Source organism: Passer montanus, unplaced genomic scaffold, assembly GCF_014805655.1.
Source record: "Passer montanus isolate IOZ18808 unplaced genomic scaffold, ASM1480565v1 scaffold142, whole genome shotgun sequence".
NCBI lineage: Eukaryota > Metazoa > Chordata > Aves > Passeriformes > Passeridae > Passer > Passer montanus.
Genome location: NW_024361164.1, coordinates 466,289 through 478,856, shown reverse-complemented (window position 1 = coordinate 478,856; position 12,568 = coordinate 466,289). Strand labels below are relative to the sequence as shown.

Here is a 12,568-nt window from a genome sequence, read left to right as displayed (position 1 = left end):
CTGGAAGCTTGGCAGATGTGGAGAGGACACGGAGACAGCAGCTGGCAGTGCCCTGATCGCAGCGGGGCAGCGCTCCAGCACCGCCCGCAGGCGGCTCCCAGGCTGCCTGCCCACGCCAGGGTCACCTGTGCTGCCACACCCGCGTCCCCACCCCAGGGTCACCTGTGGTGCCATGTTTGTGGGACGCACCAGGGTCACCTGTGGTGCCACAGCTGCATCCCCACATCAGGGTTACCTGCAGTGCCACACCCGTGTCCCCACCCCAGTGTCACCTGTGGTGCCACATCCACGTCCCCACACCAGGGTCACCTGTGGTACTACACCTGTGTCCCCACAGCAGGGTCACCTGCGGTGCCGTATCTGCCTCCCCACAGCAGGGTCACCTGCAGTGCCACACCCATGTCCCCACACAGGGTCACCTGCAGTGCCACACCATGTCCCCACACAGGGTCACCTGCAGTGCCACGCCTGCCAGCACCCACCTGCTCGTCCAGGCCGGCCTCGGGCGTGGAGCAGCGCGTGTCCTCGCTGGACAGGAGCCGCAGGGAGTCCCGGGACAGGGGGGTCAGGGGGGCACAGAGCAGTTCGGGGCTGATGGGGCTGCGTGGTGAGTGGGTGTGGGACAGCTCCAGGTGGGAGTGGTAGCTGCCCACCTCAGGGGATGCTGGCTGGGGAGTCGAGGGGTTCCCCAGCTGGGGGGTCGTCCGTCCGTCTGTTGATCTGTAGGACCTGAGACAGGAGAAGGTTTGAGAGCCCAGCCATGCCCAGAGGCATGCCTGGCCACCCACGCTAGAAATTTGCAAATTTTGCTGGATTTCTCCAAAACTCAAGTGGTCAGAAACTAGGCCAATGCAAGTCCTTAGAGTCCCAAAGGCCAGCTTTCATCTGATGCCCAGACCCTGGGGAAATTACTTCCTTTTTCCCCTGGAAAATGCTGCCTGATCCTGCCCTGATGGGAACTCGAGCAGGGAATGCCACAGCCCAGAGACCATCCCTGCCCCCTTTCCACTGTCTGGATGCATCACTGATGCTGCTCTCCTGAGGTTCAGTCCCACACATCTCCTGCACCCCCAGTGCTGCACAAACACCATGAGTGAAGGTCCCTATGGAATCAAGGCACTTCCAAATGTTTCCCCCTCCTCACACCAGGTGACCCCTGGCAGCAGCTCAGGGACTGAGTGCAGGGAATCAGCAATGCTGGAAATGCAGCAATTTCAGCAGCTGGGAGCAGGAGGAGCACAGTGAAACCCCGAGACCTCAGATTTAAACCAAGAATTACCAAAGTCTGAGCTCTGACACAGAGCCCAGGTAAAAACCCACAGGCTACAAGCAGAGAAACAACTGAGTTCCCAAATCCACGTGCAGCTCTCCAAGATGAACTGCAACAGCAAGTGGCCATCAAGGACTTCAGATATAAGAAATGGGCTAAAGAAACAGCAAAACACCCCACTCTCCAGGAGCACTGGAACTGCAGCTGCAGAGGAAAGAGGGCAGCAGCAGCAGCAGGAGGAGACACAGGCCAGGTTTCACCTGCAGGAAGCCCCACAATGGCAGGCACCGACTGGGCAGGGACAGAGCTGTGGCTCTGCCCCAGAACCAAGTGACTCCAGGCAACCAAACCCTTGGTGATGGAACTGAGAAGAGCAAATCTCTTCTTGAGCAGGTTTAGGATGAGATCAACAGCTGGAAACAGTGGTGGTTTTAGACACCCAATCAAAGACACAGCAGAAAGGGAACTGAGTGTCCAGTGACAGTGCCCCTCATCCTGCAGGAGCGATGCCATTGCAAGCCTTGTGCCTTCTCCTGGGCTGGCACAGCATCTCCCACATTCTGGAGCAGTAGAAATGCTTGAGGAAGCACTTGGTGCAGATATCTGCAGCCAAACTGGGCTGTGACTTCATCCCCACCTAAGCGAGGCTGTGCCCACTCCCACACTGGCTCCTCAAGCTGGATGACACCACACTTTTCAGCACCAGCACCAGCTTTCAGCCACTTGCAGGAATGCCAGAGAGCCCCCAGTGCTGGGCAGGGCTGTACCTGCTGCCCCGGCGCTGCGGGGGGACACTCGTGCTCCAGAGCCACCGCGCCCGCTCCATCTCCTCACACTTCCCGTGCCGAGCCGCGAAGGCCGAATCTGACAAGTCCTCAACCTGCAGAGGGAAGGGCAGAGGGCTTGGTCAGAGCTTTCTCCTTTAAAACAACCATTTCTGTACAGTTTTGCCAGCACTAGTTGCTGTGAGAATTTAAATGTTTATCATTGAGTTGTAGAATGTCCTGAGCTGGGAGGGACCCAAAGGGATCATCCAGTGCAGCTCCTGGTCCTGCACAGACACCCCAACAATCCCACCCTGTGCCTGAAAGCTTGTCCAAACACTCCTGGAGCTCTGGCAGCCCTGGAAAGGAACCAACACCAGCTGTTGGTTCCCTGCTGAGGTCCCTGTTGGTTCCCTGCTGAGGTCCCTGCCTCTGTTCCCTCCACAGACACTGTTCATTTACCACCAGCCTCACCCCACATCAACTGGGAAATAAAATCCTTCTTACCTCCTCGTTGTCCTCCTCAGGGTTGGCTTTCAGAGCACTGATATCAACTTCACGCCAGCTGCAACACAACCACCATGGGCATCACTCAGGGCACAGCTAAACCAGCTGCAGATCGCCCTCCCCTCCCAACACTGGCTTTTGGGAAAGGGGAAATTCCACCCTGCCATGAGCAGCAACACACTTAGGCTCAGTTTGAAGCACCACAGCTCCTCGGTGGTCTGGTAGCACAGCTGAAGCTTCCCAAGGGCAGAGAAAGCAGAGCACAGGCTGCTGCATTTCCTCCTCTTCCTCCCACAGGCTCCCTCCTGCCCTGCTCTGAAATGGGCCAGGGAAGAGCAAGATGACCAGGAGGAAGACAGGGGGAAATTGGGAAGAGGCAGAACTGCCAGGTTAACCCAGCCCAGGCATCTGCAGAGCTGGGACACCACTGGGACCTTTGACTTAGCAGCAAGACAAGGAGACAACCAGGACTGACTTTAAACTGAGCAGACACTGAGCTGAGCAGTTGGCTTTGATGGCCAAGGGCCCCTCAGAGAAAATACTCCCTAACTTAACCAGTCCCCAGCACTAGTATGATCTGTTTTCCAACCTTTCCCTTATTGCCAAGGAAGAAGCAAAGCACTGTGCCCTCCCTCTGGGGCTGGGGCAGTACCTGGGGGTGAGGATCTCCTTGTACTGCAGCTTCTCCACGCGGGTCGTGGCAGCCACGGACATGGGGATGACGATGTTGTTTATGTCAAAGGAGCTCTCACCCCTCCTCCTCCTCGGCTGCTGCAACAGGGAGAACCACGTGAGAAAGGGATCTGGGGTCAGGCAGGTGGGAAAGTCATCAGAGGAAGTCATTGATGGAAACAGGACAGAATGGCCTCGTCTGACCTATGGACACTTCGGAGCCAACACCAATTTGCATCAGACTAGAGATCCCCTACTGCTTGCTCCAAGTCCTCGTCTCAACCCAAAATCTACTGCCCCAGCAGCAAGGAAACCCAAATGAATGCCCAGAGCAAGGATTGACCCTTTGGTTGGGGAGCCCACACAGACCCGCAGCTGCCTGGGACGCTTGAACACAGGAGCTCCACCCCTGAGACCAGAGCATGGAGCCCAGGGCCTGGAATCCTCTTGCTGGGGGAGGGAAACCTCTTCATCTTGCATTTCTTAACGAGCTTGTGAAAGCACAGCAGGAAAACAGCAAGAGAAAACCAGGGTGGGTGTGCAGAGCCAAGGAAAGGCCTCCCTGAGGTGTCAGAGCTGCTGAGATGGGCTGTCCTCTCCTCCAAAATGCCAAGCACACTCAAGCTGAACCACCACTGGGTTCTTCTGACACCATGATGTCACAGTTGGTGATGGAACAATTGAACTCTGCAGTGAAGGAACCCAGTGGGGACCCAGAACCCCATGGCAACAAGCCTGGAGCAGGGGGTTCAAGGAGTCACATGCCCCTGGGTCACATCCAGCTCAGGTTTTGACCCAAACAAACAAATGGGGGGGCCAGACAGAAGCCAAATTCTTCCCTGGGACACCTGTGAGCTCAGCAGAGTTCAGTCTTTCATTGAAGGGTTGCTGCTGACGTGGGCCTGGGAGGATGATGGTGTCTGGTGGAGGAGCTGTGCCATCACCCTGTCCCAAGCACAGTGGGAAGGAGGTTTCTCTTCACTCACAGAGCTCATGAAGGTCCCACACCCTGCCACCCTCAAGCACTGTGGCACTGAGTGTGTCTCAGAAGATGGTCAGAGCTCAGTGACTGCTGGAGATTGTGCCCAGGTGGAAGATCTCCACCACCACTGCTGTGTCCTGCCCTGTGACCCCAAGCCCATTCACACGTGACACCGAGGGACAGGGGAGCTGTCCCAGTGGAAGCAGCTCTGCTGAGGCTCAGCTCTTCTCCTGGCAGCCCCACACTGCTTCAGACACCAAAATCTGGATGTGCACCAAAGCCAAGGGGCTGCAGGGAACGGGAACATGAACATACACCAGCAGTTGCTGAGCATGGTGAACCTGGAATTGCAGCTGCCTGTCTCTGCACAGCCAACATATCCAACACCCACCCAGCAACCCCAGCAGCAGCTGGACCAGTGGGTCCAGTGTGGCAAGAGGAACACTGGGCATTCCCCAGCCCAAAATCCGTGTGCCAGCTGAGCCCCCATGACGGGCTGAGCCCAGAACCCCTCGGAAGGCAGCAGATACTCACGGCAGTGCTGGAGGTGCCCTGGGAGGTGGAGCTGGTGGGAGTGGAGCCCTCGGAGGAGGTGGAGAGCTGCCGAGCTATGGGGCTGTGAGGGGAGGGGGTCACAGCTGCTGACAGGTAGCTCGGGCCACCGACGTCCGTGTGATGCTTCAACACTGCACAGGGAGGGGGGAGAAAATGAACAACAACATTAGCAAAATAAACCCAGCCCACCCAAGGGGGTGGTGGTGGAGAGGAAAGGACCACGTGCACCAGAGGTGGCTGGTGCTGAGGAGCACTTTGCAGGAAAGAGAAGCACCTTCTGAGGGGGCTGCCCTGGGGAAGAAGCAGTTTAGAGCACACGAGGCATTGCTGTGGTGGCGGCTGGGCCTGAAGCAGTGCGTGCCCCCTTCTCTGGGGCAGAGAGGCTGGGGATGCAGCAAAGCCCAAGCTCCCCCCGAGACACTGCCCCTGGGGGCCTACCTTCACTCCTCTCAGATGAGCAGTCTCGCAATCTCTTTTTGTCAAAGGCAGGAGGCTGGGCAGAGCGCTCTGGCGCTCTCTCGGCCTTGGACACGGCCGAAAAATCGTCTAAAGGCGGCCTGTGTGCCTTGTCTGCTTGGGCTTTTTGATGGGAGCGCTCTGAGGAGGGGAACAGAGAAAGAGCTATGAAATGCCTGTTTTCACCTCTCTTTCTGCTGGCACAGGAGACTCGGGCAGAGTTTTCCAGCTGCACAATTTTGTCCACACCACGGGGGTGGCCGGGGAGGTGCGCTCAGACCTGTGGCACTGCTGTGGGCATGGCTGACACCGAGCACGGGAAGGACCCTACAAACCTGAGCTGCACCTGCACACAGCTCACCTGCAGCCCTGCCATAGCCCTGCCTCACCCCCAGGAGCAGGACTTGAAGGGCATCCTCCTCCTCCTCCTCCTGCAGACTGGCCGGGGCAGGGGCAGCACTTACTGGCCGCGGTGAAGAAGGAGTTGACCAGCTTGTGGCGGTCCTTGCGCGCGGGGTCAGCCAGGCTGGGGGGCACGGGGGCTCTGTGCTTCAGAGACAGCTTCTTGGGAGGTTTAGTTTTCTCGTAGGGCTTGTTCTGCCACTGGGATTTCAACATGCTCTGGAAGTGCAGGCTCGTCGGCACATCTGCAGGGGGTACAGGACATTAATCTGAATTAATCATGCAACAAAGAGCTGTGGTCCCATTGCCCTGCCCCAGTGCTCCCAGTAAGAGCAGCCCTTAATGAACACACAAGCATGTTCAGATCCAGGCTTCCATATGCTCTCCCCACGTTCAGGAAGGACCTGCAACAAATCCCAACATTTGTAATCTGCAGGTCTTTGTGAAATTCCTACAGGATTCACAGCCCAAGCATATCCTGTCAGGAGAACAAAGTTTTCTTTGTCAGAAAACTCCTATGTCTTCATCTCTGTAGGTATCTCATGTGGTGCTATCTGAGATCGGACTTCCAAGAATCTGAGGTATCTCAGCACCAAATCTGGGCTGGAAGAGAGAAATTCAGGCTAAATCCTCAATTTCAAGTCAAGCCAGAGGCACTGCAGCATGTTAATCTGCCTGATGTGGCACCTCAACCATGAGAAGCTGTGTGTGACCACACCTGAGGGCACCCAAGGGCAGGAGGAACTCCTGGCTGGAAGCTGAACTCCTGTGCAGTACTTCCCTCCCAATTTCAGGGACTGGAAAGCCCCAGCAGACCCAGGCAGGCAAAGAGGATGGAGCTGGCAGAGCATGGGCTGGGGCTGGTGGGGACCTGGCTCCCTGGAAAATGCCAGGACAGCTTCATTCCAAGCACCATGGTGGTCAAAGCTCTCACCCAGCCCCTTGCTAAGGAAAGGCAGTCACAGGGTGATGGTAGTTCTCTGGCCATCACTGCTGGCTTGTGGGCACATGTCCCAAAAAACAGAGAGGGGCCAGGCCAGTCCTTCAGGGATGCTGCCATCCACTGGAGTGGTCAGACTTGGGGGAAACTGCCTCTGCTCTCTGCTCATCTTCTGCTTTCCCCTCCCAGTTCACATCCCACACCATCTGTGGAAGGAGGGGGCAGGCTGAAGGGAGGGGGAGAAGCCAGGACAAAACGCTGGCAGCAGGAAGTGAGCTCTCTGCTGGCTTGGCAGTGCCCTGCTGGCAGCAGTGACACCAGCCCTCCTCCCCCTGCTCCTCGGGAAGCAGTGCAGGGCTCCCAGGGACCAGCAGATGGCAACCACAGTGAGCCCAGCGCTCATCCTCCCTCCAAGGTTATTACATCATCCAAAAATTCCCAGCGAGAAATCAAGCCAGAAAAAAAAAAAAAAAAAAAATCCCACACCACCCTGAAAGGAAGGGGACAAAGCTCTGGTGGAGCACAAGTGCAGGGGTTAAAGGCCTCGCTGGCTGTGTCCTGCTTGCCAGGGGAAGAAGTGAATAAATAAATGATCTTTTCCTCCTGCAGTGCCTGGCAGTTTTGCCCTTGGCACGCTGCTCTGGAGATCCCGGCTGGCACCGAGGCAGCTCAAAGTGAAAGTCAGCACATGCTCACAGCTGTGCCCCAGCAGCAGGAATGCTCAGCGAGCCCTGCACACAGCAGCCCCAGCAGCACCCTGGGTTCATGCTCAGAGACACCTCAGTGCACAGCAACAGCACCAGGCACAGCCCTTTCCCCACCTGGACACGTTACCTGGCTTTTTTCTGGGTTAGGAATCACCCCCATCCCAAAGATCAACCCTAGCCAACTGCTTTAAGCATTAGTGAATAAATAAACTTCACCAGTACTGGAAAATGGGTATTCCTGCACAGATGTTTTAAGCTTTACACCAATAATTTTAAATCCAAAGTTTTTTAATCTCATGCAGCCAGAACTGATGTTCTACCCTGTGAGCCAGCTACAGGGAGCCCTGAAAATGGGAAGAATATGGGATAATTTGTCTGGTGCCTCTGCTGCAATTGCACCCAACAGGTTGTCTCCCCATTTCCCAGGGTATTTGATTTAGCACCACAGAGGATCACAAGTGCTATGAAATCAGAAAATAAATTCCTGCTTCAGGACTTCATTAAGTTCCTTGAGCACTCCTGATCAGAGCTGTGTCTTTGGGAGGGGAGTGATCTAGCTAAAAATAGCACCAATTTACTATTTTAGTCTGGTTTAAATATAGTGCTAATGAAAGAGGCCACACTAATTGCTCCCAGACACTCCCTGCATTTCCTACTGTCACACAAAGTTTGTGAAAAGCTGGAATTTAAACCCAAGCACACACATTGGCCCAGTGACTTATCCCAGACCAAGCACTTGACACCTCCATGGGAAGCCAGGCCACCTTCCACTGTCCCAGCTTGCTCCAAGCCCTGTCCAGCCACAATTTCACACCTCAAGCACTCGGGGCAGCCACAATTTCACACCTCAAGCACCGTGAACTCCCACCAAGGCAAGGAACCACTGTGATCCATGCACTTCCCAACTCTCCTGATAAAAGCACCCGCTGAAGAAGACTCTGCAAACTACTCTTCCCTTGGGAAAAGTCCCTACACATGGAATTTGTGAATAGCCCACGGTCAGGGCTGGTTAATTATTCCTCTCTTAATGATGATTAACCCTGAAGCTGTAACACAGGAAATTGAGTGTCCTAACGGGAACATCCCCTCTTGCTGTGCCCACTGAACCGTGCAAGATCATTTTCAATTCCTCACGAGGTCAAAAGGATTTCCTGTGACAAACCAATCCACAAATCGTTTTATACAGATGGACAAACTCACGGAAGCAAATATTTCTCAAGTGGTTTAGAGCCCCAAAGACCCCAGAGGCAGGTCCCAGGAAGGACTCCCAGGCACTGCTTGGCTTCCCCACTGTGAGTGAGGTTCCCAAAACACAGCAGAGCCCAGGTGTGGCACCTTCCCAGCCCCTCCTACTCCAGCCAAGGCTCTCATCTCAAAACCACCGACAGAAGAACAGGTTTGGTTGTACCCCAGCAGATCTGCAGCTCCCCTGGCAGCCAGGGGCACCTCCCTGGAGCCGTGCTCACCATCTGGGAATGACAGGACAGGATGGATGCAGGAGTCCAGCTGGGACAGGCGCTCCAGCAGAGGGGCATCGTACTGGATCTCCAGCGTGGAGGAGCTGCGGGTGCCACACAGGGCACACGAGGGGTTCACGTCGCAGCTGCAGCGCGCCAGGCTGCCACGGTGGGCCTGAGGGGACACAGGGGACACGTCACAGCCAGCCCAGGGCAGTGCAGGCTGCCTGGGACTGCTCGTGGAGAACAGCCAAAAAGCACCTTTATTTCTTTAATGTTCCTTTACATATATATATAAATACATACTGTACATGTGCATAAAACAGCTAAAATCAAACCTGCATTCCATAGATTATAGCTACATTTGATTATCAATAAATATAGAATAAATTCATTTAATTTCTACATAATTTGTTATATTAAATAGATGTTATGTGACATTTTAAAATATTGTTTAAAATTATACTTATTATGCATAATACATATAGTATATATATACTATGTATCAATATATAGTATATATACTCAATATTATTTATATATAACAATATTAATTACATATAACATAATAATAAATAGTGCACATATACTATGTATCAGTATATATACTATATATATTCAATATTAATTATATATGATATAACAATATTAATTACATATAATATATAATAATTAGTGCATATATACTATGTATCAGTATATATAGTATATATATTCAATATTAATTATATATGATATAACAATATTAATTATATATAATATATAATAACAAATAATTAACATATAATTTTTATTTAGAAATATAAATAAATTTTTAAAATATATGCACACATACACCCCACCCCCCTTTTTTTTCTCTACCTTGTACAGAACCTGTTAATTTAGTCTGGCCTCACGAGAGGATGCCTTCACTTTGCATAAACACAACTGAAAACTATGACTTACCAGCACAGACAGTTTAACAGCTGCTAAATTTGACTAAAAGTGTTTAATTTTATCTAAGCTGAAACCTCATTTATAAAAACCATGAGGCAGCACAATTCTGCTGTCAGAGAAGGGGCAAAGAATCCATTTTTAGTTCCAGTGGGTCAGAGCCATCATTATATGCCAGGAGCTGACACTTGCAGGGACAGCTACAGAGTGACAAAGGTGGTTCTCAACCTTGTTCCTTAATCCAGGACAGAGCCACAATTCACAGATTTATAGACTTGATACAGACTTCATTTGTGTGAAACCACTGCAAGCAGACACACAACTGGATATGAACTCCATGCAGAGAAAACAATCCCTGATTCCCCACCAAAATAGAAGAATGGATCAAACTGGATCCTGCAGAAACCTGTTCTGAGTCAGAATTATTCAAATAATTTCCATGAATGACTTGAAGGATGGGAGAGAATAACCACAGCAAACAACACTACACTGGGAAGGGCTGCTTGAAGCAAAGAGCTGGAAGCCCACTCCTGGTTACAAGTTAAGAGAAATTATCTAAAATAAATCAAATTTGCACTGAGGGCAAATGCAAGAAGCAGATGCAGTGCCCAGAGAAGAGGAAGAAGAGGAGGAAGGGGTAACTGAGCAGTTGCTACCTCTAGAAGTTCTGCCCAGAGGATGTGGAGGTTGTGATGGATCCAAAAATGAGCATGAATCAGCAGTGCTGTACCACTGCTGAGAACTAATTAATTAACAAAAAATAATAAAGATTAAGCCCACAGGGCTTTCTAACCAGGATGGCTGAGCAAGGAGAGAGGCAATCCTGTCACTCTGCCCATGTGTGAGCTGAAGGGCTGCCCCCAGCTTCGGGCACAAATTCCCATAAATGTGTGCACCAAACTGTGAGGAAAACAACAAAAACACTGCAAGATCAAAACCTCCACAAGGCATGGACAAAGTTCAATCCACAGCCACTTTCTGCTGGGCAGGGGAGTGGAGGCAACTGGACATGGCATTTCTGGAGCACGACTTGGCCATGACTCAGCTGCCTCTGGAATGACTGGAGGAGGGCTCAGAAATCCCCTGCTCTCTGGTACTTTCATCTCTGGAACTGCTCTTCTGAACCATCTCTGATTACCAAATGTATTTGATGACAACAACAAAGATCTAACACAGAATTTACAGCCAATTCTTCAAGCACTGAGTGCACAAGGCAGCATCCACCACGAGGAAGTTCATCAACTTCCAAATCACTGAAGATCTTGCAAGTAATCACTGCAGAGCTCTCCCAGAAATACCCCAGATAAAACTGCAGATAAGTGATCAGTTAAAGCTGACTCAGCTGAGGAAGAATCTATTTTGCTCAGAAAAATGCAGCTTTTGGAGCTTCTCTTTAAAACAACCGCAGAGTGAAAACCCCCCAGCCCTTGTGGGAAACTTAGACTTGAAACACTTTGTCTCAAAGGTAAGTGGATTTTTGCCATTATGGTTCTGCATGCACAAATAAAGAGCCTTATTTCCTTCATTTCTCACTATTTTCCCTCCAACTGACAGTTTATGGTATTCCTAAGAGAAAATAAAAAGAATTAAACATGGCCCTTCCTCATGCAGGCAATAAACTGCACTTCCATTGAATGAATTCTGCATTAGGGAGAGGAATATAAAAAACAGTAATAAAGAAAACAAAACAGGAAGAGACAGGGCATTCATCCCACGTAAGCCTGGGCAAACAGCTGTGGTTTTCCCTTGAGCAGCAGCGAGTTCCTGGGGCTTTGCTAATTCCTGTCTCAGAGTTAAGATTTCCTGATACTTGACTTCTCAGGGCTTCTTCCTCCTGCTCAGACCGTGCCACACTGACCTACCTGGCCTTGAGTTCACCTCAGGTTGGTTGGCTTAAGAAAACTCACGAGTTCAGCATCTTCCCTCCCCAGTGACAGCAAAGAAAAATCTCCCAACCTGTTACAACCTCCTCCTTCCTTTCTCCTCTGTTTTTCCAACAGCTTGTACAGCCCTGCTGTCCTGCTCTTCCTTCCCGTTGTTATTTCCATCTTTACACAGAGAAATAAGAGCAGAAAAGAGCGGACTCACCTTTTTGGAAAGGGGCATGATGGTGCTGGGTCGGACGAGGCGCCGCTTCTTGCAGCTGAGGACGGGGCGGGTGCGGGCGGCCACGCACGTCCCGTCCGCGGGGAGCAGGGACAGGCGCTGCTTCTTGTGCAGGAGCTCCTCGGCCTCCTGGCCATCTCCCTGAGCGTGTTCTGCCAGGCCAGGCTGCAGACTGCCCCACGAGACAGGAGAACAGGAAAAGCAGAGTTATTCACGCAGCAGGTTCGTGGTTCGCACCCGAGCAAACACTCCAAGCTGGGTTTAAAGCTCTGCAGCTCATGGCACAGCGGGTTTTGTTAAACCAACTCTGTTTTTTGCTTTTACTTCAGTCACCTTCCACTCTCCCACGACTGAACCTTTGACAAAATACCTTTGGAAGCTCTGAACAAAAAAAACAGCACTGAAAGCCACAGAGCAAAAGCCACTCTAGACCTGAACAGCTTTAACCCTAGAATTCAGCTTCCTCCAGAATGAGAATTTGGGGAATGTTAAAACAAGAGGTTCTCACGAGTCTAAATACCAGAGAACATATAATTTTATAGAAAAAAATATTTAACCCGGATTTCACTTGGTTCTGATGGATATTTGAGATGTCTACCTGTGCCAGCTCCCAGCAGTGACCCCAGAAAGGTGCAGAGTTAACATCAACCTCTCCTGGGCACAAAGGCTGCAGCAGCCCTGGCATCAATACCCCGTGCCCCGAGCAGATCCCAGCGCAGCAGCGCCTCATCTACGGAACCTTTTCATGTCTCTTCTACAAGTGTTTCATTTCTAAAAATGCAAAACATGAAAGCCCTGTGGTCTAAGGCTGTGCAGT

The 12,568-nt window shown here is 51.7% G+C and overlaps 1 protein-coding gene across 3 annotated transcripts in view; it reads right to left on the bottom strand.

The window, feature by feature from the left end:
* The window catches only part of KANSL1 (KAT8 regulatory NSL complex subunit 1), a 77,247-nt gene that overhangs the window by 2,134 nt on the left and 62,545 nt on the right, over positions 1-12,568 (bottom strand). Inside the window, exons 6-14 of one of the 3 annotated variants that reach the window (XM_039700574.1) lie at positions 11,734-11,923; positions 8,722-8,887; positions 5,671-5,853; positions 5,189-5,347; positions 4,730-4,881; positions 3,194-3,312; positions 2,542-2,599; positions 2,038-2,150; positions 483-729 (exon numbers count right to left, since the gene is read on the bottom strand). In XM_039700574.1, the coding sequence (XP_039556508.1) occupies positions 483-729; positions 2,038-2,150; positions 2,542-2,599; positions 3,194-3,312; positions 4,730-4,881; positions 5,189-5,347; positions 5,671-5,853; positions 8,722-8,887; positions 11,734-11,923 (1,387 nt within the window). The remainder of the gene's footprint in view (positions 1-482; positions 730-2,037; positions 2,151-2,541; positions 2,600-3,193; positions 3,313-4,729; positions 4,882-5,188; positions 5,348-5,670; positions 5,854-8,721; positions 8,888-11,733; positions 11,924-12,568) is intronic. The other 2 variants (XM_039700575.1, XM_039700576.1) reach the window with 2 other exon arrangements.